The 26,203-nt window shown below is 37.7% G+C and overlaps 2 protein-coding genes across 6 annotated transcripts; one reads left to right on the forward strand and one right to left on the reverse strand.

The window, feature by feature from the left end:
* Nucleotides 1-521: 521 nt before the first annotated feature.
* On the forward strand, nt 522-14,316 carry LOC121643298 (AFG3-like protein 1). 2 transcript variants are annotated; one of them, XR_006011087.1, is made up of 17 exons: nt 522-704; nt 1,504-1,594; nt 1,678-1,796; nt 1,918-2,067; nt 2,148-2,222; nt 2,374-2,498; nt 2,594-2,867; nt 3,032-3,169; nt 3,309-3,462; nt 3,564-3,671; nt 4,431-4,556; nt 4,837-4,947; nt 6,150-6,265; nt 6,391-6,591; nt 6,798-6,866; nt 13,407-13,502; nt 13,773-14,316. XR_006011087.1 is itself a non-coding variant. In XM_041990658.1 (16 exons), exons 1-16 carry the CDS (start codon nt 585-587, stop codon nt 7,288-7,290), a joined length of 2,265 nt encoding a protein of 754 aa, XP_041846592.1. In that variant the 5' UTR covers nt 522-584; the 3' UTR covers nt 7,291-7,973. The 2 variants fall into 2 exon arrangements, 1 of the variants encoding a protein (XP_041846592.1); XM_041990658.1 differs by lacking the exons at nt 13,407-13,502; nt 13,773-14,316 and adding an exon at nt 7,129-7,973 and having other exon boundaries at nt 6,798-6,992.
* Nucleotides 8,389-25,959, reverse strand: dbndd1 (dysbindin domain containing 1). Of its 4 annotated transcripts, XR_006011093.1 has the most exons (6): nt 25,442-25,959; nt 20,288-20,431; nt 16,476-16,613; nt 9,619-9,860; nt 9,307-9,410; nt 8,391-9,167 (listed from the first exon to the last, which is right to left on the reverse strand). XR_006011093.1 is itself a non-coding variant. In XM_041990675.1 (4 exons), exons 1-4 carry the CDS (start codon nt 25,470-25,472, stop codon nt 9,706-9,708), a joined length of 468 nt encoding a protein of 155 aa, XP_041846609.1. In that variant the 5' UTR covers nt 25,473-25,959; the 3' UTR covers nt 8,389-9,705. The 4 variants fall into 4 exon arrangements, 1 of the variants encoding a protein (XP_041846609.1); XR_006011089.1 differs by having other exon boundaries at nt 8,389-9,167; nt 9,307-9,860; XR_006011091.1 differs by having other exon boundaries at nt 8,390-9,410.
* Nucleotides 25,960-26,203: the final 244 nt, after the last annotated feature.

Raw genomic sequence — 26,203 nt, forward strand, 5'->3', positions numbered from 1 at the left:
TGAGAGTTAAAACAGTGCTGGAAAATAATGGTGGCCACACCAAATATTGACACTTTGGGCCCAAATTGGACATTTTCACTTAATGGTGTATTCAGTTTTGTTGCCAGCAGTTTAGACATTACATTGGGTCAAAGTGTCATTTCTGCAGGGTCATCGATGGAAAGGTATAATTAAATATTTGCAGAACTGTGAGGGGTTTATATATATATATATATATATATATACATAAGGTTCAATAACAGCTAAATTAGAAATCAAATCCAAGGCTTAGACACATATGAAATAGCATGAATAAATTAGAGAGAGACAACAAGACTAAAAATATACAAAATCTTCTCAACAATCTTCGGAATTTGGAACTTGACATCTTTAACTGTGAATAAGGTAAGCTTTTGGACGAATGTATCGCGAGAGGCCGGCTTTTGTGTACACTCGAGCCTCGCGCCGCTGTTCAACCAATCACAACATAGCAATGCTCCCCCGGCTGATCCAATCTGACTTCTGTTCTAACTGTCTTGACAGAATAGCCCTGCGGACAGACGGGACGATATCCAATACCAGGACCGACCCGCAGTGAAAGACAGATGGGTCTCTTCTTCGTGACCGCCTGGCCTTTTCGGAACCAAGTGCGGAGGGTTCGGACATGGAGACGAGACTTTAATACATTTTCAGCATCTTTTCGTAGTTTCAGGGTCCCCATGTTGGTACGGTAACATTGTATTTGTTATCACGTAAAGTTCATGTCATTACGTAAACCATATTTCTCTCAAAACGGATGGAAACTTCTTCTTGTCACACACTCTAGTTAACAATGTGTTACAGGATCGAGGGGCATCCATTTTTATTGGAGATCTGTCGTGGGAAATACTTATTCTTTAGTGCAGGGAGCAACGCTCCCTCCAAACCTCGAGAAAACAAACTGTCTCTGTTTCTGTATCATTCCTGAGTTGTTTGTATTCTCATGGGAGGCCAATGCTATTTGGTAATGAGTTTATGAGCTGATCTGTTTCATAATGTTATTTTTCTTGTGGGTTGCCATACTGCAAGAATACCCCTTTCTTTGTAATTTATTCAGCCACATTTATGTCTAAAATTTTGAAAACCTTTATCTGTTTGGACAGATGTTCCTGGAGGATTCCAAGTACACTGGTTCATCATTTTTATTGCGTGCTATTGTTGATGTTTGACAAAAAGATACATCTTTATGATAAAAGAGGATTTTTAGCAATGTCATTGTAATGTCTTATAAAATTTGGTTAAATAACACAAATTTATGTCCTAATGGCTAATGATATTTCAGTATTCCTATAAATAATGTCTGAAAGAAAATTTAGGGCAGATTTCTTTGATTAACACTAAAACCTGAATTCATGAACACTTTAGGGTTATGAAAGATCATTCCTTTTTACATGGAAACATACTTCATAATATTAATTTGTTATAAATATGTTTCACACATCCATTAATCTACCATCATTGTTGACATCTTCATCTTTATTTTAGAAGATGTCACTCTTCCAGAGGACAAGTGGAGGTTTACATCACCACAGTTTGCCACTCACTCGGTTACTTTGCTCAAACAAGTCACCAAAAGGTATAAGAATTGTTCTGTGTGGTGAAGAATTAGGCATTAGAAGAGTTGTTGTTTTTATTGTTTTATTTACTGTTGCTGTTTAGATAGAAACTCCAAAGAACAGGAGTTACGTGGAAGGCAAAGACGAGACTCAAGTGAAGATGATAACCAAAGACGAGGAAGGAGGAAAAAAGAGGAGTCACAGTGGTGGACACGCTTTCAGGTGCAAATCTCAGTCAGAATGGATCAACTTCTTTTCAGAGCATTGTTAAATACTCTTATGTTTTTATGTAAAAAAAAAAAAGCTTACATAGTGTCAGAGTCTATATGATTTTATCCACCAGGAGGATTTTCCCTGGGATGAAAGAACAATGTGGAACCTTGCAGTCGGTGCAGCGGGCATGGCCACAGCTTTTTTGTACTTTCACTTCAGAGAAACTGGAGTCCAGATTTCCTGGAAGGATTTTGTGCATCACTACTTGAATAGAGGCTTGGTGAGATACTCCCAATGTCTTCCTAAAGTTTGTGCCCATTTGAAATTGTGAACAAATTGTGTCTTGTGCTCTCTACACAGGTTGGTCACATGGAGGTTGTCAACAAACAGTATGTTAAAGTATTTCCTGCTTATGATGTGAACTCATCAGAAGTGGTTAGTAGTAGAGTAATGCTGTTACAGTATGTCCTTTTTTTCCCCTGAGGGGCTGCAGCCCAGCAGGGGAAAGTGTAGTGTACAGAATAAAGTCTTACAGTACAGGCAGTCTGCTGCATGCTATATATTTCCTATTATTTTTGTTTTTCAGAATTATTTGTGGTTTAACATTGGCAGTGTGGACTCATTTGAGCATAACTTGGAGAGGGCTCAGCAGGAAATGGGCCTAAACTCTACATACAGAATACCTGTACTTTACAGCAGTCAAAGTGATGGGTGAGAGGTGTAACAAAATTAAACTCAACTCTACTTCTACACACTTTTGTTCATGTGGGACATGGCTTAATTAAAGTTCTCTTTTCTTCCAATAGGACAATCTTTTTAAGTGTTCTCCCAACCTTGTTCCTGGTTGGATTTTTACTTTTTGCCACCCGCCAGGGACCAATGGCAGGAGCACATGGGGCTCGGGTTAAAGGAAACCCCCTTAGTACGAGTGGATCCAAAGCCAAGTTAATTAAAGACAACATCAGCATTTGTTTTAAGGATGTTGCGGGATGTGAAGAGGCCAAACTGGATATATTAGAGTTTGTCAACATATTGAAGAACCCACATCAATATCACAACCTGGGAGCCAAGATTCCCAAGGTTCATATTACATTTTCATTATGAGTTGTTATTAACCAACCCAAACTCCAGCCTTCACAGATATTTCACCGCCATTTAAATGCTATTGCACAATAGCAATCTCAAGTTCACATGATTCTTAGTGCAAAGTTCTCAAATGCTGTTGTGACATTTTATGTTTTCAGGGTGCATTGCTTTCAGGTCCACCTGGAACTGGGAAGACTTTGCTAGCCAAGGCAACTGCAGGAGAAGCCAACGTCCCGTTCATCACAGTCAACGGCTCAGAGTTCCAGGAAGTGTTTGCTGGCGTGGGCCCCGCAAGGGTCAGTACTGAGCTGAATAATCCCACACACAAGAAATCTGGAAGCTGAAATAATGGATTACATACAGTTTTTTCTGATGTTTGGATGCATAAGCTGCACAGTATGCATGTAATTTTTCTTTGCTTTGATTATGTAATAGGTACGTGATATGTTTGCTATGGCTCGGAAAAATGCCCCTTGCATTCTTTTCATCGATGAGATTGATGCAGTCGGCAGGAAGAGAGGCAGAGAGAATCTAGGCAGTCAGAGCGAGCAGGAAAACACTCTGAATCAGTTGCTTGTGGAAATGGATGGTGGGCAGTCATGCTATCTCTTTCAGTGTTGATCACTTTTTTTTGCATTCTTAATGGACTATTTCACAAGCCCTGAGTGCCAAATGTTTCTCTCATTACAGGGTTTAATAATAGCACTAACATAGTGGTTTTAGCTGGCACCAATCGAGCCGATATCCTGGATCCAGCTTTGATGAGGTCTGGCCGCTTTGATCGCCATATATACATGGGTGAAGTAGAAACACTTGTTTCAAATCTCCCTTTTTTGCTTTCTTTGCCCCTTTCTCTTAATTTAATGCCTCAGAATGGCTAACTTTGTGATAGATTTTTTTCCTTTAGGTTTCTCATGCATTTAGTAATTTACTGTTAATGAACACTGTTGTTACCACACCAGTGCATACAGGCATTACACAATGCAATTCACTGGCTCTAATGTGCATGTAGACCTGCGCGTAATTTTGTTAGTGTTCTGTGCTTCTGATAAGGCGATAAGCTTGGCTTGTTGTCTGTGATAATTACCTTCCAGTCTGTTAAATTTTCATCTCTCTCCCACCCGCCTGTTCATTCAGTGCATTCTGTTTGCTTTTATCTTTGGTTAAAATGGTTGATTGTTTCTTCTGCTTGTTAAAATCTAATTTCCCTGACAGCTGCAGTGCAGGGTTGCTGGGGAGTGCAGGGTAACAATGAGCAAGCTGTTTTTCTGTAAAAGAGGGATTAGATAACGGCAGGCCAACACGAGTGATGAGACATTTTTATTTTTATTTTATTCTGTCTGCTGTTTTCCTAAAAGACTTGATGTTGTTTGAAACAGTCATTGGTCATTAATTAAACAACACAAGTCACAATAGAAGCTACTTACCAAAAGTGGATTGTTTGACAGTTTTTGCATCTTATATGAAGAATGGGAAACGTGATCAGTCACTTGCTTGAGCTTCTGAAATGCATGTGATATAAAAATACTGACAGGCTTGTTTTCTTGTTTTCTACAGGCCCACCAGATGTAAAAGGCAGGGCATCCATCTTTAAAGTGCATTTGAGACCACTGAAGTTGGACCCCAGAATAGATGTAGAGGCTTTGTCCAGGAAATTAGCTGCACTAACTCCAGGTTTTACTGGTAAGAACATACAACGTGTGTTCGTGTTTTCATATGAGCAACACATACAATGAGTCTTTGAAAAAAATTGTATATTTTGACTTCTGCATGTGTTGCTGATGCTAATCTTTTAACCATGCTTTCAAACCCACTGAACCATTTACCGGAGAGTGTTTGGATTTAAATGATTTGGAAAATGTTTTTATTTAATTATTATAAATGGCATATTAACTTTTGAGAAAGTGTGTATTTGAAATTGCATCACAGTCTAACTAGTGTATGATCTCTCCTTGTATCTCAGGAGCTGAAATTGCTAGTGTGTGTAATGAAGCTGCTCTAATAGCTGCACGTCTATTCAGTCAGCATATTACTACTAAGCACTTCGAGCAGGCAGTTGAGAGGGTCAGTGGAGGTAAGGTTAACATCTTTTTAACTTCACTTGTGTCATTTCTTGATAACTAAATTGAGCTTTCTCTGATGAATCAAGTTTTGTCTCTTATGAGGAAAAATAACTGTTTGGATTATGGATGATGTAATTTGTCATTTGAATAGATCCATTTTTGTTTCCATTGGTTCTCAGTCGTCCAGGTTTTAGTAATCCATTCATTCATCAATCCATTCTCTATACCCACTTAATCCAGGGCCATAAAGGTGCTGGGGCTTATCCCAGCTGCTATAAGGCGAGAGGCAGGGTACCCCCTGGACAGGTTACCAGTCCAGGCACAGGGCCAACACAGAGACAAACAACCATTCAAACTCAAACACACACCTAGGGTATATTGAAAACACCAGATTGCCTAACATGTTTTTGGTCTGTGGAAACCCACACATGCACAGGGAGAACATGTAATCTCTACATAGAAATGCCCTAGCTTAGGTTTAAACCAGGAACATTCTTGCTGCAGCCATGCTCAAATTGAAGGCACTTGGACATATTTTTATTGGTTATTTAAGAAGTTTCAACTCTTCAGAACTGAAGAAATCCTTTTGCATTAGAGGTGAAGCATCTTCAAAATCCACGAAAAGAACTCCAGTTAACTTCCATAAAATAATTATTGCAATATTTACACATCGATTTTTCAATATTTGCTTGCATTAGATTCAGTGTACAACTCAGTTTTAAGGTTCCTCACAGACCACTGAATGGTCTTTTTATGAGCCAAATGGTCTGTTTTATCCTCCTGTTGGCTGATATAGATGTTATGTTTCTTTTAGATTTGTCACAATAAAGTAGTATTAATAAAAATTATTAAAATGGAGTGTTATTATGCTGACGATTCACATATGATAATATTGCAAATAGATTCCAACTGATAAAATAAAAACGTGATTGTTGTAAATTCTTTCATACAGCACTGGTTCTCTCTGTTTTGAATCACCTGCAGCACCACCCAAATCTCAGGGAGTTGATTTCTTTAAAGGCATTTTTAGAAGAGTTATAAATGACTTGTAGGAAACCTTATCTAGCTGCAAATGTAACTGTCATTTGCATTGGGGTTTCATGCACTACCCCTTGATTAAATCTTTGTTAAAAAATCCTAGGATACTTTTCTCTTCATTGTATCTGATGTGGACATCATAGCCAGTTATGGAAGACATCTGCTTTGGTTTCAGGTCTTGAGAAAAAGACTCAGGTACTTCAGCTTCCAGAAAAGACCACTGTAGCGTATCATGAAGCTGGCCATGCTGTAGCGGGTTGGTTCCTTGAGCATGCAGATCCACTACTTAAGGTATTCAGGACATTTTCAACCCGTTTTCTAATGCAAACAAACCTTCTATAAGTAGTATTTATTTTTGATTACCCTCTACAATTATAGTCCCCTAATAATTAAATTAATTAAATTTTCTCTAACAGGTATCCATTGTTCCTCGGGGGAAAGGCTTGGGCTATGCACAATATCTACCTAAAGAGCAGCATCTATTCACCCAGGACCAGCTGTTTGACAGAATGTGCATGATGTTGGGTGGTCGCGTGGCTGAGCTGGTTTTCATTCGGCGAATTACCACCAAGGCACAAGACGACCTCAGGAAAGTTACACAGTCAGCCTATGCCCAGGTCATCATTCCACCCTTTTTGTTTGTTTTTTTTTGTTTTACAATTTTTTGTAGAAAAGTGATTTTCCTCAGAAGTTTGTAACTACTATGATCATTACTGGAATAGAAAAGAATTAGTTATGTTTAGAAAATAGGAAAAATGGAGATGAACCTCACTTGAAAAGACATTTTCACTTATATGTTTGTATATGTTTGGTTTCCTTTTAGGTTGTACACTTTGGAATGAATAAAACAGTGGGCCAGGTTTCTTTTGACCTCCCTCAGCAGGGAAACGCAGTAAGTGAGAAGCCCTACAGTGAATATTCAGCCCAACTTATAGACAAGGAGGTCCGCTTGCTCATAGATGCTGCCTTCCAGCGAACACATCAGCTCATTGTTAACAAGAAAGAAATGGTGGAAAAGGTATGAAGAGAGGTGTTTCTGAGAAACGGAAAGTAGATAACAGAAGTGTTTGAGCATACATCGGTTGTATTTTATTAACTAAATATTTCACTAACCAAAGTGCTTTCTGCTTACTTTTATGATTTTTGTAATACAGGTGGCAAAATGTCTTTTAGAAAAAGAGAAGCTAAACAGGTCCGACATGGTGGAGCTTCTAGGGCCTCGTCCTTTTCAAGATAGGTGCTCATATGAGGAGTTTGTAGAAGAAATAGGGGAATCTGAAGAGGACACCTCACTACCTAAAGAACTAAAGAACTAGAACTAAAACAAAAGAGACAAAAAAACCAAGATCAACAGACCAGTTCAGCCTTTTACCTGCAGGCAGACATGGAGGCCTCTCAGCAAACATCACATTGTGAGTGCAGCACCATCGCATGTAGACTGCAGAGGTGGACAATCGCAGTGACAGTCTTGAGATGAAGGAAAGAGGGGCATCACTCAGGTCTCTAATAACTGGCATTACAACTTGCTATTTTTTATGCAGTTTTAACATGACAGTGTTTGTAGCTTTTAGCTGGTGGTGATCTCTGCACCCCGATCCACACTTTAATGCCGTTTTAAGGCCTTTTAAAGTTAGGACTGATGCACCTTTGTTGCACATCGTGCCATGTGTTAAAGTCCGAAGTAAAACATCAGGATGATTAAAAATAGGACGTATAAGAGGTACAAATGTTTGATATTTTAACTGCTTGACAGTGTCTTAAAGTAGATGAGTGATTTTTACTGAGGTGTGAGGACGAATGAAGGATAAAGCTGTTTTGGACCACACTAGTATTAAACTATTTTTATACTCACCTCATCTGTCCAGGTATTCTCTGTAATTTCATTTAGCTTGAGGATGACAAGGTGATCTAACTTGATCTAAAAAATACTTTTTAAAAACACAAAGTATTACAGCATTAATGTGTGCATCTGTGATGCAGTAAAATGTGTGTAAAACCACTGGGATCCTGTGAAGTTGATCTCATTTTGTTTGGACCAATTATTTACATTTTTTGTTGTTTTCTCCAAAACTCCTCTAAGATCTCTGCAGTTGTTGCACTTCACAAATGCAAATATTCGGTTTATTTTAAATGTTTAAAGAAAATGTGTGGTGCAAATAGTGTTTGTGGTGTACGCATAAAAAAAAGAAAAGATAAAGAAAAAACAAAACAAAAAAAACTCTTAAGAAAACCCTCGGACAGTTTTTTCTTTAATGCCCACTTTTGCTTGCTCTGCAGTGTCTGTTGTGGAAACAAGATTAACTGTAAATCTGCATCGCTGTCACATTCTTCATTTTTATAAATGTTCATTCATTAAACAAAGTGTAATTTAGAAGTAAAATAATGTGAAGAAGTGTATAATGTGTGCATAACATGATACACAATGGAAGTGAAATGGCAAGCCATACAATGAGCCAGTTTTTCTTTTACGCCTTTTAATTTTTAACCATCCCAGTATCACTTTTAATCCATTATGTCACATCATTCAGAGACATTAGCACTCCTAGTATAGACATGCTTATATGGTGACAAATAAATCAAGTACACAGCTGTTACTTTCCTGACAAGGATGAGAAATCTTGCATCAGTAAAATTTTAGGATCAAAACCTTTTTTTTTGGCACTTTGCTGGGTTTTTGGCATCCATGCAAATCCATCTAACCATGGTCTGTTTTTACCATCATGTGTATCTGCTTCAAACACTTTAACATGTCTGGATGGAATCTAACTTCTATAATTTGGATCATGTTTCTTGTTTTTGCAACAGAAACTGTGGCAACGATCATTTTGATGATAAGAGAAATGGAAAATAAAGTGTTGGTCAAAAACATAATTTCAAGAAAGAGGTCTGGGCTTCCCTGCTTAGGCAGCTGCCCCCGCAGCTCGACTCCAGATAAGTGGTAGAAAATGGATGGATGGATTTGAGTTTGGGACAAATTATTGCATATAGCTGCTACTTGGTTTGTTTATCATTTCAGTCATCTGCACCAAATGCCAATAATTCTGGCGGGCGCTGGAAATACAATTCAGTAAAAGAAGTGCAATATTCTTATTGAGGCATTTAAATTACACAACACATTCCTCATTGATATGGAGAAGGAGTGATGGACAGTTGGGCCTCACTGAACACACACATCCTCGGCACAGGTTGCCCACTAGAGGCAACAGAAAACCCTGTCACATTTACAAGCAACACAGTAAGTTTCACTAAGCATCAGCACTATGTATTGATTTGAACAATTCTGTTAATTTTATGCTTTATATCATGTTCTGGACATTCAGAGAGATTCTTACTGTCTGAACATCTCATGGAAGGTCTGGTGTCACACAGTGGGTATGCTGGCCCACCCTGTGGGACTGTGAAGATGAAGGTGCTCTTACTCTGTTGACCCCATAACCTGTCATTAAAAAAACAAACAAAAAACAAACAAGGCTTTTGCAAGAAAAACACAATTTTTGCATGGGTTTATTTTTGTGTTTGTGGGAAAGAAGGAAAGAAGACAGGAAGAGGAGAAGAATATGTATATTGCACATCTCAAAAACTTTAGAGCAGCGAGCACAGTGTCAAGAGTTCAACCTGAACTCGCCAGCACCATGGAACATTACGTGAGTGCACGGTGGCAGATGGAGGCCTCTTGGTCCGCTTTGTATTTCCACCCTGGCTGTGTGTCCAGCTTGGTTGTTTCATGGACATTATGGCTGCTTTGGCCTTTCCATCTTCATTAAGGGCTCTGCGGTGTCTGAGTCACTGTGGTGCTTTCGCTCTCGTGGAAGCTCTACTTTGCTGCAGCGTGTCCACGAGGGGGAGCGCATGTACCCTCCCCTTGGCAGTGGAGGCTGGTGGGAACCTGAGAATCAAACACATATAGAGTTGTTGCAAAAGATACATGAAGTTTTTGTTGTGTTTTCTTTTCCCCAAAAATATGTTTAAATATACTGTATATAAAATGTGGCAAATTCAGTAAATGAATAAATCGCAAATATATGAGTCATGAAGGAATTATTTATCAAGTTCCGGCAGATTTACACATCTTAATGCTTGCACAGAGTGATGTGTAGTCAGTCAACAGGGCTCTGGTCAGCTTGCCATTTTTCATTTAGATTTTGGTCAGATCTGTCAGTATATTCAAAAATAAAATAGAATTTGATGCATTGGATTCCACCTTGAAGCCACATTTTAAATGTGTGAAAATTCTTATCTCATATATATAGAATAAAATTTTTATTAAGCAGAAGTCACCACAAAACTTTCTCTTTGTCCCCAACTTGGCCAAAGCTTTGTAAACCTTGTCTGTCAATAGCAAAAGAACAGATGTACAGCATTTTTAAACAGAATTTTAGAGTCACTAAAACACCCCCTTGGTCATAATATCTGGTTTTATTCATCATATACTGTAGATCCACCTATCACGAAAAAAAACCCAAAAAAAAAAAAAAAATCAGAATACATTTTAATAGGAACTGACGTAAAGGCTGTGTGGCCATTGCCATGTAAGACCACTTGGTGGTGATAACGAGTCTACCATGATGAGAACAAAGAAGAGGAAAAACTGGAAGAGAGCGGCTTTCCACTGCACATATCAGCCTTATTCTTGGTCTCTAACATAAATATCAAACTGAGTATCTGGCTCACATATCCCAAAAGTCACAACCATTTCTCCCATGTATTACGGAAAAAGACACAGCACGAGAAAGAGATGGCTGGGAAGACCAATATTGATGTTAGATAATTGATGGAATCACTGCTGGACTTTAATGAGAGAGACGTCAACCTCCTCAACCACAGGAAAGGCTGTAGCAGCATGTGCCATGAACACCTGCTAATGTCCTTATGAAGCTACAGTGTAGAAGCTATTTTTACAAAAATACGTCTGTAATAAACATTAACAGTTTTTTCTTATTCTTATGAGCTTTGTTTAGATTGCTCTCATCATCAGATTAAAACAGTGACACTGTGGGCGGGGCATGGTGGTGGTGGTGGTGGGGGCATTATATTTGCAGACAAAAGTAGCTCCTCTTGACAATAAGAGCTCATTTTGTTTCCATTGTCTCTTTTCTTCCCTTGCTGTCACAGACAGACCCTTTTAAGAGGCTCTGCTACATTCTGTTTAGCTGACAGCCGTTTAGATGCTTCAGTCAGTGTGTTGCTGCAGAATATAATGTTAGCGATTCAATAGATTCTTGTATTTTTTTACAGCCTGTAAGACACAGGGTATATGACTGTCATAAAATTTGTCTTCAATTTGGACCATTGTGGCTAAAGGTGAACCGGTTGTCCTCAACTCAAAGGGTTATTGGTTTAATACCCAATTTTCTGAGTCCACATACACAGCCCTGCACATTTGCTGCTTGTTCCTCTACAAAGTGATTATCTGCACTATCATGACTTACACATATGATGTCATCCATTTAAATGTCTCTGCTAAATGAATATGTTAAATTGTATTCAAACACAGTTTGAGAGAAGTAATGTCTATTTCATCCCAATAAAGCAAAAAAAAAAAAAAAAAAGAATAAAAAGAAAAGAAAAATAAAGGTAATTTTAGCACCATCTAATCAAAGCCTGTGAAGTATTTACCAAGAAAAGATAATGATCTGTGAAGTCATTTCAACCCTGGAGCCATCCTTAAGGCAGCAAGTCAAGCTGGTTTCTGACCTTTTACATTAAAAGAAGCTTTTATAGACCAACTCCGGTTGAATATCACTGAATGGCACAAGACAAAAAGCAGCTGTTGCTACATTTTTTTGTGGATAAAATTTTAACAATGGACTCAAACTCTACATCTCAAATAGGGACATCACTTAAGCGTTGTTTCATTGTCTCCAGATTAAAAAAAAATCTGCTCTGACATCACTGACAAGGGTGTGTTTGTGTTCTTGCTAATGTGTGCTGACATCCCTCTTTCCTCCACTACAAACTCAAAGCTTCATAGATGGAGCACTTGGGTGAACAAGTCTCAGTTCTTTGGTTCTGTATTACCTTCAGCCCTACACATCTGCTGCTTGTTCTTCTACAAAGTGATTATCTGCACTATCATGACTCCTACTTTAATCGAAATAAACAATTCAACACAAAAGAAACACACCTGACTACAGCCTGCTGGGTCAACAGTTTCACCCTGTGTTAATGTTGCAGAAGCACAGCTATGCCTGCCATGGGTTTCCAGTCATGGTGGTAAACTTTATGGTTCATCAAACCCATTTGGGTAAAAAACAAAGAGAAAATCTACTGGACTTTATCAGCCTTTGTTCAGTGCCTCGGAGTTGCTCTAGAAAGAAATAATTGCTTTTTGTTCTTTGTGTTCCGGATTCCAGCTGCTGAGTATGTTCTGTAATCAACAGTGCAAATAAAGAGTAAAAAACATTTTGACAAAATTTAAATCAGATTATAAGTTTTATTTCATGTACTCTAGGAAATAAAATACTTAAATACCAAAACAACTTAAATATGACACAGCCACATTTAACCAGGAGTTCCCTGCATTATCATAAGTGTTTAAATGGCTTTTGAAGGAACAGGCCTTGTTTCCAGAAGGGGAAAATCAATTATTTAAGAGCCTGCTTTTAGCTTGAACTCACTCACCCATCTTCTTTCCTCTGTTTAACAGTTGTCTCAACCCTTACATGCACTTAGCCGTTTTCTATAGAGCCTTTGGCTCTAGTCAACATTGTTTCCTAACCCACCTTTGTAATGCAGACTAAAATAAAAATAATTAATATCAAATTTCACCTTGAAACCAGTCGTGGCTTCATGGGTAAACTCAAATCTATCTTTCATTTCATTATACAACCATCTAATTTAATTTGCCATACATACATGTGTTGTTCCACATGAAATACTAACATTGCTAACATTCACATTCTTCTTTCTACAATTTTTTTTATATATTTCTTTTGTTACGAAACTACATGTAAATTAAAAACATATAGAATCACAAATCATGATTATATGACTCTCTGTAAGTCTTGTAAGCAAAACACACTGAAGATAATCTGCAGCCATTTTAAGCCGGATTTTATGTTTAACTGTGATCCATCCAATTTTTCAAGTCAGACTTGAGGCAGATGCAGTCAGGGAAGAAGAAAATTACAAAGGGTGGAAGGAAGCTGATTTATGTCTTTTTAAAAATAAATCTTTTATTCAAGGTAACAGAAAAATGAATGAGTGAATGACAAAGGCTCATTGTAATAATAATAATAATAATGATGATGATGATGAGGATGTGATGATGATGATAATAATAATAACAATAATAATAATAATAATTATAATAATAATAATAATAATAATAATAATAATAATAATAATAATAATAATAATAATAAATCACTGAATATGTTATTCTTATTGCACAAAGATCTCATCATTGTTGGGGTTTTATTTTCTCACATAGGCCAAAGGTTGATCTGTATACTACAGCACACCTACTGCAAGCTGACTGTGATGGACTGGGACCTGTCCGGGGTGTGTCCTGCCTCTTTGACAGCAGGTATAAAAAATAGATGGATGGATGAGTGAATAAGATGATCTTTAAACTGAACTTTATAAAACTGTGCACTTTTATGAAATTATGCTCATTAAGAAAAGGAGGTCTTTAAATACTAACAGTTTGTTCAGTTTTATCATTAAACATGAACTGAAATGATTTGTAATATTAAATATTGAAAGTAATTGTATAATTATTATTGATAGGTTCAGATATCACAGTTTAATAAAGTGCTGCCATGTCCCAATACGTTTTTTTTCCCCTTCAACACAGGTATAATTGACAGTTTTGTGGTAACACTGTGGTGGCAGCTTTAAAACAACATGACAAAGTGGAAGAGAGTGCTCGTACGGCCCTGCAGATTCAGGATCATCACCTGTCTATGCTGCTCCCTCTAGTTCAGATAAGTTTCATTGTAAATTTCAGCTCATTGTTTGTGCTCACTATTCGCGCTGCAACCTGTCTTTGTTCCTTTTCACCACAGTCGCAGTGTTGTTTTTAGCAGCGGTCTTTTGCTGTTGATGTGGATAACTGTGGGAAAACAAATGACAGAAACTATACTACTATGTGGTAAACATAGTGGATCATTTAGTGGCTGCTCAGCTAGACACTTCTGTAAGGAGTTTTCAGCGTGAGTGGAACAGTAATTAGTTTATTTTATTCTACAGGAAACACAACTAATAAATGCTGTTAATCCACAACAGCTGCATGCTTAATAAAAAGATATTTCATTGGTATCATAGGGCCTGTGTTGAGCCCATGGTTGAGATAAGGGAACACAATGTCATGCAGAGCACACCAGCATAGCTACTTAACAGCAGGCTGACCCAGCTAGTAAGTCTAAAACTGGACTGGTAAAGAAAGTCCCTCCTGCCAGCAGCCATCTTAGTTTACACAGTGTAATAACTGTTATCATAGTGTTGTTGCCTAGTGGCTTATTTTAGTGCAGCTCATGCTAGGTACAATGTTAATTTCATTATGTGTGACATTAATTTTTATCATTTTTAGTTTTCTGTCTTTAATTATTGGCATAGAGCCTTGTTAGTAAATTAAAATATGCTATTTATTTATTAACTTCATTTAAATGTAGATTGGATTTTATTTATTTTATTCTCTGTTGTCTTTGTGTGAATACCACATGAGGATACTGTTGTATAAATGCAATGCTACTTTAGTAACACTGTAATGTATGAATACTGACACTACAGTCTCAGTCCATATATTACATGCAGTTTTTACAAAGACACAAACACTGAGTGGCTGTGGTGCTGCAGGCAGGAGTCTATAGCCCAGACGACACACTGGGACCATAACTCACACTTAACAAGCTGTGTCATGATATGGAGCATTAGCAATAAACAGAAAACACTGAAAAGGGATGTAATGATGCTGGTGAAGAGGTAAGTGTATGCATTAAGAAAATGATGAAAACCTAAAGTTTTAGGGTGACTAAGATAGATAGACATGAGTCTGATAATGAAAAATGTGTATGGTTCACCACTGTGTGATTGAGACAATACCTTTTGGTTGTGGTAAAACAGCAAAAAAGTCAGTCACTTTTTAATAATTTCAATTAGTTTAATTCCATTTATGATTTTATTACAATTTTGTTGTGATTTTTGCTATTTGTTGCTGCCTTTGAATGATTCCTTTGCAATATTTGTAATGCTTTTAATGTTTTATGTAAAGTACTTTGAATTGTCTTGTACATGAAATGTGCTATACAAATAAACTTGCCTTGCCTTTTGTCAAGAAAAAGGTAATTTATTTTACAATATGTGGTACCTTTTATAAAACTACTTGCACAGTGCTTTACAAGTTTAGCCTCGTGTTCATTAAAAACATTCACAATTCAAACAGAGCTGCTATTGGAACTACTAGCTTGCCATCAGAGGCAACTTAACCTATGCATGTAGACTGAACTATGGGCAACTCTGTCTACCATCTAATCCACACCTCCCCTCTACCTTGAAATTTTTAGCTGGCATATGCGCCTATGTGCATGCAAGACATGGAAGCGTCAGTGGTGACAGGTTGACTTTTTACTTGCAGAATGATGCTCAGCAGTCATAAATAAAATTTGAAAATGATTTGGTGCACCCCTTTAGAAGGTAAAAGAAACCCTTTAGCCTTTTGTCCGTACCTGCAAAGTTACACTGTGAACTGTCTTAAGTCCTCAGTATGAACAAAACCTTTCTTCTACATCTATTTGAATAACTTGATACAGGATCTGTCTATTCCAATAACTTTTTCCATTCATGCTTTCTATGTTAAGTAGAAAATGGAAACAAACAAACAAACAAACAAACAAACAAACAAACAAAAATAAAACGTTTTTCACTATAAATTTCTTTGGTTATTATTATTTAACCAAGACAACTTCTCTTCAGAATTTCTACAAATTTAGTAACACGGCACTTAGAACATTATATCTCAGCAGGGCTTTTTAGGACCCTGCTGTGCAATAATGATATGAACGTCTACAACTCTACAACACACACACACACACACACACACACACAGAGAGAGAGAGAGAGAGAGAGCGAGAGAGAGAGAGAGAGAGAGAGAGAAATATGCATTTACATACAAAAACCCACTTTATGTTCCCAAATAGGTAACACAACACCACTATATGACTTTGTACCTTACATGCACTGTATTCTACACCTTCAACTCAAAATCATTGTTTCTTTCTTTTTCCCTCATTAAGTTTAGAAATGCTTCCCTCAGCAGTAATACCATGCTATGGGGCAACAGCATGCAAAAAAAAAAAAAAACAACAAAAAACAAAAAACACTAATGATGGAAGCTATTTTTAATCTGTGCACAGGTCCTAGGTCTATTGTTTACATCAACAAATGGAAATGCACCATGTTTTCCTTACCATCCAGTAGGAGGTCCACCTGTTTTTGCAATAAAATGTGATCTTCTTCTATTATTTATTAATAATTTGTGTTTATTGTAGTGTGTGCTTACCTGCTGGGGACTCATTGTGGTTCTCCTCATCAGAGTCAGCAAAGACCTCAGCCAGTTCCTGGTCAGACATGTCAGTCAGCTCAGTCAAATCCAGGAGGTCAAAGTGCACCTCTAAAGATGACACACTGCTCAGTGGTTCTGTGAGACACAGAGAGAAAACAACATGCTTTTAGTCAGGAGGAAAGTTAAGAGATAAAAATGTAGACCATCATTACTGCTGACAGTGCAGAAGGAAAGTCTCTTTAAAAGAAATGGGGGTATATAGGCTGTGTATATTTTTAGCAGCTAATGTAAGCTCCTCGTCAATCTCCTGTAATTAGATCAATAGCTGGCTCCTGCAGTACCACCGTGAAATCCATTTAATTTGTACTCATTTGTCCAGGGCATATCTTATAAAGTCTCTATTTCAGAAAAAAGTTCACCTGCTGTGTATTTCTTGAATCTGTCTTTATGATCACGTCTCTGCTTTGATGTGACCACCTTTGTGTCAACATGCACGTACTAAAGAACTGAACAAAAGAGCTTGGTGGATATCAAAATAGCTACTTCTTTAATGGTCTGTGATCTAATTTTTCTCCTGGGCATGTTGCACATGTTTGTTCTGATTCTTCAGCAAGCAAAACTCCCTATGTGTGCACACAACAGGATCATATTCACATGTTCAATGCATTGATGTGCATGACTCAGCACTGAAGGCATGCAACCTCAGAAATTTCAATATAATGAAAGAAAAGTCAAATTTACCAAAAGACTTTGGGCTTTGGTGGAATGCATATATAGAGTACATCAAGGGCCCAAAAACATATGCTTGCCTTAGCAACACAGAAATGAAGAACCACTTCTGTGTACACTTTTATTATAAAGCGGAAAGATCCAAAGAAAAATAGCAGTTTGCTTACATTTCCTTAAAAGCCAGTGGACACCAGCTTACCATGCAAAGTCAAGTCTGAACACAATGAGTTGCATAACAGGTTGAGAACTGTCTATGTTGTTTACTTGCTGTTTTCCAGGCTACTTTATACTAAAGAAGCAGAGCCAACTTGCTTGCTCCTTTTTGTCTGCTGCTCTTAATTCTCTGCACCCTCCCTCCAAACAGACCACATATTGATTTATAGAGGACCATTCATCATGCTGAGGTGATGGCTAGTCAATGTGCCATGTGTCAAATATATTAAAAACACTCCACATTAGATGTGCTGGGAGGCATGAGGGAAAAAAAAATACAAGGATGCAGTGGTAATGACAGAATACTAATGTCATTAATATATCCAACCATCCTATGCCTTAAAGCACTTCATTAATGATTTGAGTGAAGAAACTCACTAACGTTCAATCACTGGTTGAAAAACTAACATGAAAATAAACTTTGTTTTTATCACTTACTTCTTTAATCTGGCTCTGAAAATATTTTTCATATTTACTGGCTCAGGCTTGTCTATGGTTATTAATCTTTTAGTCACCTTTTTTGGGGAGGTAAGAAGAAACCAAAGGGAATGCAACATGGAGGAAATTGTGGGGGAGGAGATGAAGGGAAAAGGGTGAGAGGCAGGATGATCAAAGAAGAGGGAGATTGAAGCTGCTGGTTAGAAAATAAATGCAAAGCAGTAAAATGGGAGAAAAAAACAAAGTAGATAAAAAATAAAGGATTGCACGAAACTTAACCACCTCCATTTTATCTCATTGTTTACAGTTGATTACAAGGTTATTTCCATTCTGCTATGCCTCTTATTTAACCACCGCTCCCTCATCTCTTTCCTTGCTTCCTCCATACCCTCACTCTTTGAATTATTGATCAGAATGATTCCAATCTGATGCTGACACACAGAAACAACTGCCCTCAACTCAAAACCAATGAGGGTGGGCTTAGAGAAATCTGACTTATAACAGATAATTAATGCTGAGATAACACCCACAAAAAAAAAATAAAAATAAATGAAGACTACTTCCTCTTACAGCAAGCATACTGGTGGCCCATGTGAAAAGATAGAGACAGATTCAGCAAAGGAAACAAAGAAAAAAACACTATAGATAGGATGACAAAGGGGTTTATGTTTGAAGGAAAAGATAAAAGAGCTGAGTGAATGTGCGTGCATGGTGAATGAGTTAAATCCTCTTCCCCTTCTGGTCTGCCTGAGGCCACCAGTGCAGCCTGAGCAGATTGTAATGTGTCTGGTCACAACTGAATAAAGCTTTTCCTTTTCTTTTTTTTTTAGATGACATATTGTGATGCACCTGTTATTTCCTTCCATTTGATGCCAGAGACTGCTGTTCTTCCATTTGATGATCTTATTGTAATTTATTTCAGTCTTTTCCAGATAGTTTGTGTCTTTTTGTGAACACCAGACATGCATATAAGCTGTCCCTTTGAAACTTTGATAGTGCACACAGCAAAGCAGACCAATGAGCTTCTTACACTCTATGTCAGCAGATTTACAGCCATCTAGGGCAACACTAAGTTTAAGTAAGAAGCATTGGTACTTCTTTTTAGTATTTTCAAGAGAGAAAGCTGAAAAGGCTAGTAATATCTAGTGGGATTGACTGGGAAAGGCTTATGTGACATGTTTGTAGTTTAAGGGGAAAACAATGTTTTAGGCATCACAAATGTCATTGTTCTGAGGAGTCCTGTTTTCTGCTGTTACAAAAATCTACATAAGCAGTCACCATGCAGTTTAAATATTTAGCTCCTTCCCTTCCACCCAGTCACAGTTCCAAAATACAAACAGTTTACACAACAACTTTGTTAATGGCAAGATGCTGTTTATTATTTTAGTGATTTGTTCCTACCAACAAAGTGAACTCTGACTTTCATTCCTGAGGTATTAAGATACTTGTCTTTTTAAGGTATGCTGTTTCCCCTGGGTCTAAAAATAAATGGTGCAGATGACTCAGGAACAAAAGTTGTCCCCCTTTTTGGGAATAAAACAGTAACACCTGAAGATAATTTATGTCTGTGTTATTCTGGATAAAGCTGCAGTGTGATTCTGTAGCACTTTGTTCAACAACTTAATGGGTCACATCAAATAAGCAACAATGATTAAGCTTTTCTTGGGATATATTTTATAAAATATTTAGAATATTTGACTTAACAGTGTTCTTTTTATTTTTGACTGTTTTGCTTTTCTTCTTGTGTCACACACTATTAACTTATCTGCCAGGTAGAGGGGCTAGTTAGTGGGTTACATTAAATCATAGAGGCATGAACGTTAGCCTCTGAAAGAGCTGTCCTCTTTAAAAAGTGAAGCTAGTGAAGTTAGTGAAGCAGATAAAGGTGGCCTTGTCACCCGTGCAGCCTCTGTGTTTGTCTCTGTGCTTCAGAGGCCTGAGAGTCTGGCACATACAGGGAAGCCTCTGTACCGCACTGATGCACAATGAGTCCTTTCAGTTGTGGAGGAGCACGAATGACGGACCAGAATACCTAAAACAGGCAAGGATTATTTGGTAGAATTTAAAACCTGAAGATAAACCTCAATTGGGCTCAAAATTCCAAACTATAGTCCATAATTATGTGTGTGTAATAATGTTTATTTACTGTAACTAATAGTTTGTGGTATGAAAATTACATGTTGATGCAGTTTACTAAAATCAACACAGAGCTGATTGTCACTTATAAATTTTGCTATTTAACACCGCAGGATACTTACCCTCAATAGTTACTTCTTCCTTGGGGAGTCTTGACTATCAGTTAGATGCCTGCTCAAATAAATGTGCACTACTAAAATGTCTGGAAGAACTCTTACCAGCTACTAAATATTCTTCTAAAGTGATTCACAAACTTATTATTTGCTTCTCTTCAACCTTTACATGGTACTTACGTCTTTTCTCACTGATGTGCAGCAGGCTAGCAGTGTGCCCTGACAGACTGCCCTCGTCCTCCCCTGATGGGTGTGAGAGCAACTCCTTGGATAGGTCACTTGAGCTGGATGGCTTCAACAGCTTCTGGATATCTTTATTGGGCTCTATTGTCACACAGACACAGAAGTAGACAATAAGCACACACACTGGAGTAATTAAGGGGATGAAACCCCTATGTGGTTTTCAGTAATTAAAAAAAAATCAATTAATCCACTATTATATTCTTCCAACTCCAAACCAACAAGTCATTATCCAATGTGCCCACATCACCATTTAATCTTTCAACTGCTTGACTAATGTACAGTCTTCTTTTATCAGATGTTTAAGGCTATGATTTAATATACAGGTCTGTAATAAAATAAAGAAAAATATAAAAATAAATGTTTAGAAAAAATGCTTTCCCAAACATTCTAGTATTCTACAGCTATGTAGCTACAATCTTGCTCTGTGGTGTGTGTATAAATTTTCAGAGCAGCCCCACTTAACTGTGATTTTATTTCAAAATGGCAAAAAGAAAAGGTCAGAATGGCTTTAATACCACATTAATTCTTAAAATGAAGAAATGATAGAAGTTGTGTTTTGACCAAAAGTTGGCTGTACTTTCAGTCCTAGGAAATTTGTTATGGAGCGAAAAAGGTCACTACAAATCATGGATGTCACGTACTCTGAAGTCTTGCAAAGATTGGGCAAATTACCTACAAAAGACTTTTGTATTTTTTTCATTGTTCAGGGGTGGAGCTGTAGGCCTGTCTGAGAAACAGGGCTGAAGTCACAGTAAAAGGAAATAAGAGACTTTGGCTGTACTCACATAGCATATGGCAACACGGCACCTTCCTAAAGACTTATTTCTTGGGTTTGTTTGCTTTTTCTTGTGCTTTCAGAACTATGTAAAAATCACATCTAATTTCTCTGATTCACTCTTTTGCTCCCCTGATCACTCTTCTCTTATTGTATTTACGCTCTTTCTTGTGTGACCACTGCAGCTTGTATTCATTAACCAGTAACCGATTTCAACATCCATGGACAGATACGAATGTTTTGTTCAAACACATCAATTGCAGGATTTCAACATAAAGTAAACAAATCATACAACCTACACCAAAGATTGGCCTTAGTAGGACTGATAAAAATGAAACACCAGTCAGAAATGGTCAGTGCTGCAAGCCCAACCCTGTAAGTATCGGGACTTACAGAGTTGGGAGATAACCTCCAAGAACCATTTAAATCGTAGGGCTCAGGAACCTATAAGTTCTTACTCCCTGGCTGAAATGCAATGGAAAAGCTATTAAATACTACACAACTGGCCAGTGCTTCTAATTATATTAAAATCAGCTTTATTGGTAGAGTGCTAATTCACAACAAGGCACTACAAACAAACTCAATTGAAGTCAGTTCATTTTTTAAACAAATCCACATTAGTCCAATTTATACAGTAACTGTGTTCATAAAATCCAAGTCATAAAAATAACAGCTTAAAGACATCAACAGATTGCATTGATACAGTGACTTAAGTGATGTTTGTATTTGTATCTATGGAAGCAATGTTTGTGCATCAGTAAGACTGGGAAGGAACAGATGAGTGCAGGGTTTTGGGAGTTGCATAATGCAAAAATCATTTGTACTGGTCTGCAGAGATGTAAAGAAAAGTGATGAAGGATTTCTATTGTGATGGAAGTGGCATCTTTCAGAATTACAGTGTCCTAATCAATAAAACACACCGGGTCACTGAAAAGCTTCCTGAGAGTGATAATCGCTCTGGCTTTCTTAGTTACTAGATTTGAACCCACAACAAGTAAAGGAGATTCTGGACCAACATGTCAGACTGCACTCTCCACCATGATCACCAAGAACCTAAATGAAGGAATATGGTTTGGAAAAATTATTGTTACACCCCCTCCAGAGCACTGAAACTGTTCTGGTGGCCCAACACCAAACCAAAGCACTTTATGTTGGCTTTTTCTCTTATTTATCCCCCATCTTATGTGTGCCTATCTGCAGTCTGTTATAAACTTATGAAAGCGCAACTCCTTGTAAGAAGTTATGTTCAAATGGCTTAGAGTTGATGTCAAAATCATCGACAGATACACCTTTGTTATTGTTATAGTTCTGTTTTACTGTCTTGATTTAAGACAGCTGATAAATACCTCAAACATCTATTCAAAACACCTTGCATGCTATTAACAGGTCTAAAAATAGAAGGTACTTAAAATAGCATTCTTCATATCTGAGAATATGTACAAAGTTTAAGTGGGTTAAATTTGATCAAGGTTAAAAGAACTAAAACAGTGCTGAAAAATCAGAGTGGAAAAAGAGACAGAGCCATACCTAACAACACTGTTACAACATAATAACAATAAAAGAGAAAGAAATGTCTTAATTTAGAGCAATATCTACCAGAAATGAATACTTCAGTTATAAAGCAGAAATTAATAACATGCAGAATTGATGCAATACAGTGTGGGAGGATCGCAGCCTTCTGGTGGGCCTCACCAGATGGCTGGTACCATTTCTAATTACAGTAGGTTCCAAAATAGTTTCTGTAGTACAGATGACTACTGTGTTACAGTTAAGGCGAAGGCAGAGCGGAACAGATTGTGATCTCACCCCCAAGAAGCACAGTGATCGTTGCTGGCTATTGATTCATTTCCCTAGTGAGAAGCCACACAACCTGAGAGACTATAGCTTTATCTCTGCTGTTGTAATTGAATTAAATTTTTGTTTAATATTTAGACCAACAGGATTGGTTTTCATTTCCACCACTGTCGTTTACATAGAGTTTGAATCTACTACTTACATCATTAAGTGTAATGTGGACTACTCATTTTACACTTATAGTTTGTATGTATTTATCCATGGTCATACATGTATTTTTGTGTACATGAGTCTGGCTCTCAGTGGGGATATAAATCAGTGGTAGAAAAAAAAAGCTTTGAAGAAAGATCCACTATTTTTCACAAGTGACAGAGGGAAAGTTTGCACAGATGGTCTGTTCAAGACACCACCTGCTGAACTGTCTGTGAAGTAGCCAGAGTAAGTTACTCATGGTTTAAAAAGACAAATACAGCTGGCTTTCATACATGTGTCCTCTTCAAGACGTGCCTGACCCTGTCTCTGCTGTCTGCTGTGATAAGTCTTGGCAGATGGAGAGAAATGCACAGATAGGGAAAGAAGGGGAGAGGGTGACAATGATGTACTGTGTGATTATTGCCAAGAACTGAATTGAATTTAGTTTCTTGGATTGATAAATCAATTGCTGTTTAACATTTAGGCTCGGGCAGGAGAAATTAACATACCCTTCAACACTATTTTTGCTAGCTCATGGTGTCTGCTGCAAGATTCTGTCTGTCCTGTTCTCCAAATAAGCTTGCCATCTTTGTTGTACAGTGTACCATGTAGTGATTTGATGACTTATATTTACATTACATTAACATTTGCAGTATTTGATACTGTCAAAACATACAGTCTAACTATCTTTGTGCTCTGAAATTGGGATGTCAGACTTAACACACTCTTGGTTCAATTGGCATCTCACAGAGCTTTCTTTCATAGTGTCATGGGAAACAATATATGCGCTTTACCACCTTTTCTACCAAGGTTCCAGAGGACTCCCTACTGGGCCTCCTTCTATTTGCAAATTATACTACCCCCACCTCATCCGTTCACATATGTGGCTTCTTGGATTTCTGATATGCAGAGGATACCCAACTGTGTCTATCATTCCCACAAGCTGACCTTATGGTTTCAGCACTCAAGGGATACAAATTAGGGCTGTGAATTTCTAGATTTAAATTAAAAAATTATTGCTGATACTTTCTTGATATGAAATAATTTATTTTATTATACTATCATTCATGTATTTCTTTCTTATATACTTATATTTTCTGTCTCTCTCTCTCTCCCTCTTTCTCTATCTAAACAAAATATCTACCAGATCTTATATCTCCCAGCAATACAATATAAATAAAATCAATTATATCATAAGTGTATTATTAAAACAATAGCCATATGTACCTTTTAGCCTTACAGTTATCAATAATACCCATATTTTGGGTTACTGTTCAATACATATTCCCTGAAGATGTACTGAATTGTTGTGCACAAGACATTCTGGAGAGTAGCTGCGGTTGATCCACAACTATTGATATGTCAACAGCAATACAAATATGACAAGAAGTCAGACTCTGTGACACAGTTTTGTGATACACCATAATAATTAGATTATTACTCTTATTTAGATGTACTTCAATAACAAAATATTCTACCTATTTATCATGGGTAGGTCATACATTCTGCCAGCATGAAGAGAATCTGCACAGTCTCTGTCACCAGCACAGATAAGTAGCTGGCAGAAAAATGCATCTCCCATTAAAAAATGGGAACATCTGCTGAAATTGCAACTTTTACTAGCTGTGGAGACAGTGTTTGACCCTATGGTTGCACAGAGTGATAGTGGCTCAGAGGCAGCTAATGCAACACCAACAACTAAACTAACCCTTTACTGTTTAGCATTGTGGCATGTATATCCTTTCATTTATCACATATTAATCTTTCAACCTATAGACATGGATTTTATATCATCACTTAGAATGATGACACAGTGCAACAATAGCATTAAATGGGTGTTTGGTGCCACCACATAGAAAAAGACTTCTCTGAGTGGCTTTTACACAAAGGCCACACTATTGATTAAAAAAAGAAAAAAAAAGTATTTTAGAAGTGCAGCTTTTCCATGGTTGACCTAGTGTGCAGACTGAAAAATACTAACTGTACCATTAAGCTCCAGCTTAAAGATGGACCTTGAATGTAAAAACAAACCCAGATCCCTTGAGAGAAAATGGTATAGGCTACATTAAGTAATGTATTGCATTGTTGTAGTGCTATATTTAAACCTAAAATATAGTGACTTACTTAACGAATTATCCACACACAAAACAAATATTTTTTTACAAGATTTTGGGAAAACAATTCAGTAAGTTACCAGTTCCAAATATTATAAATATCAGAAGAAACAGACAATTCGTTTAAGGCACAACTCAGCTGGACAAGACACTCAGGCAAAAGCTTAGCTCAGAGCTCTGGCAAAGGAAATAGAAAGATCTGAAAATCACTCTTACCTGGGCTCCCTGCCCCTCCCTGTGCCTCCATGCAGCCCTGCCGAGTGTCCTGTTGTTCACCACACCAGCATTGGAGAGCAGAGGAGACAAATGGGGCGAGAAAGCGAAGGGAATGTGTGCAAGTCAGTGTGCATGTGAGAGAGAGTGAGAGGGAGTGGTGGAGGTGGGTGGACGCTGCGAGACCTGAGCTCTTGAATGTGTCGCTCTTTCTCTTTTTTTTTTTCTTGCTGTTGTCCTAAATGTCCAAACCAGGTGATGTGGGTTTCTCCTCTGGCTTGGTTCACCTGTGCTGCTTTCCCATCAGAGCTGTATGGTAACCAGTGCGCTGCCTCACTGAGAGAGTCCACCGCAGCAGACAGGGAGGTCTGGGAACAGCGACTTCACAGCAGATTTCTGGGCCACTTGGTTCAGTAAACGCAGCATTGTGAGACTTGGTTTGGTATCTACAGAATACACAGAGAGATCCAGAGCAAGGAGGGAGACAAGGGCAGGGAGGGAGGGAGGACTGAGCTGGCAGCCTGCCCAAACTGCGCGAGAGAATAGGGTGGGGGGATAATGTCGTATGGGTGGGTGGGTGTGAGTGAACATGTGGATAACTGTGGCATACCAATGTGTGTACTTGATAGCAACCTGATAAACATTATATTGTGATAGATGACAGCATAACATATGATTAAAATCGATTACTGGCAATCAATGGTAACTGATCTTTAACTGTAATATGATTCCCATACATCTGGGTAAGTAGGGAAATGGTGCCCC

The sequence above is a fragment of the Melanotaenia boesemani genome, chromosome 1 (assembly GCF_017639745.1).
Source record: "Melanotaenia boesemani isolate fMelBoe1 chromosome 1, fMelBoe1.pri, whole genome shotgun sequence".
Classification (NCBI taxonomy): domain Eukaryota; kingdom Metazoa; phylum Chordata; class Actinopteri; order Atheriniformes; family Melanotaeniidae; genus Melanotaenia; species Melanotaenia boesemani.

Bases quoted from the DNA above. Each gene is read 5' to 3' on its own strand.
- dbndd1 (XM_041990675.1), bottom strand. From the start codon at position 25,472: ATGGAGGCACAGGGAGGGGCAGGGAGCCCAG. The intron at 20,432-25,441 runs GTAAGAGTGATT...GTGTGACAATAG, and splicing joins GGGAGGGGCAGGGAGCCCAG to AGCCCAATAAAGATATCCAG. The intron at 16,614-20,287 runs GTAAGTACCATG...TGTGTCTCACAG, and splicing joins GCACATCAGTGAGAAAAGAC to AACCACTGAGCAGTGTGTCA.
- LOC121643298 (XM_041990658.1), top strand. From the start codon at position 585: ATGGGTCTCTTCTTCGTGACCGCCTGGCCTTTTCGGAACCAAGTGCGG. The intron at 2,868-3,031 runs GTTCATATTACA...TTATGTTTTCAG, and splicing joins TGGGAGCCAAGATTCCCAAG to GGTGCATTGCTTTCAGGTCC. The intron at 6,993-7,128 runs GTATGAAGAGAG...TTTGTAATACAG, and splicing joins AGAAAGAAATGGTGGAAAAG to GTGGCAAAATGTCTTTTAGA.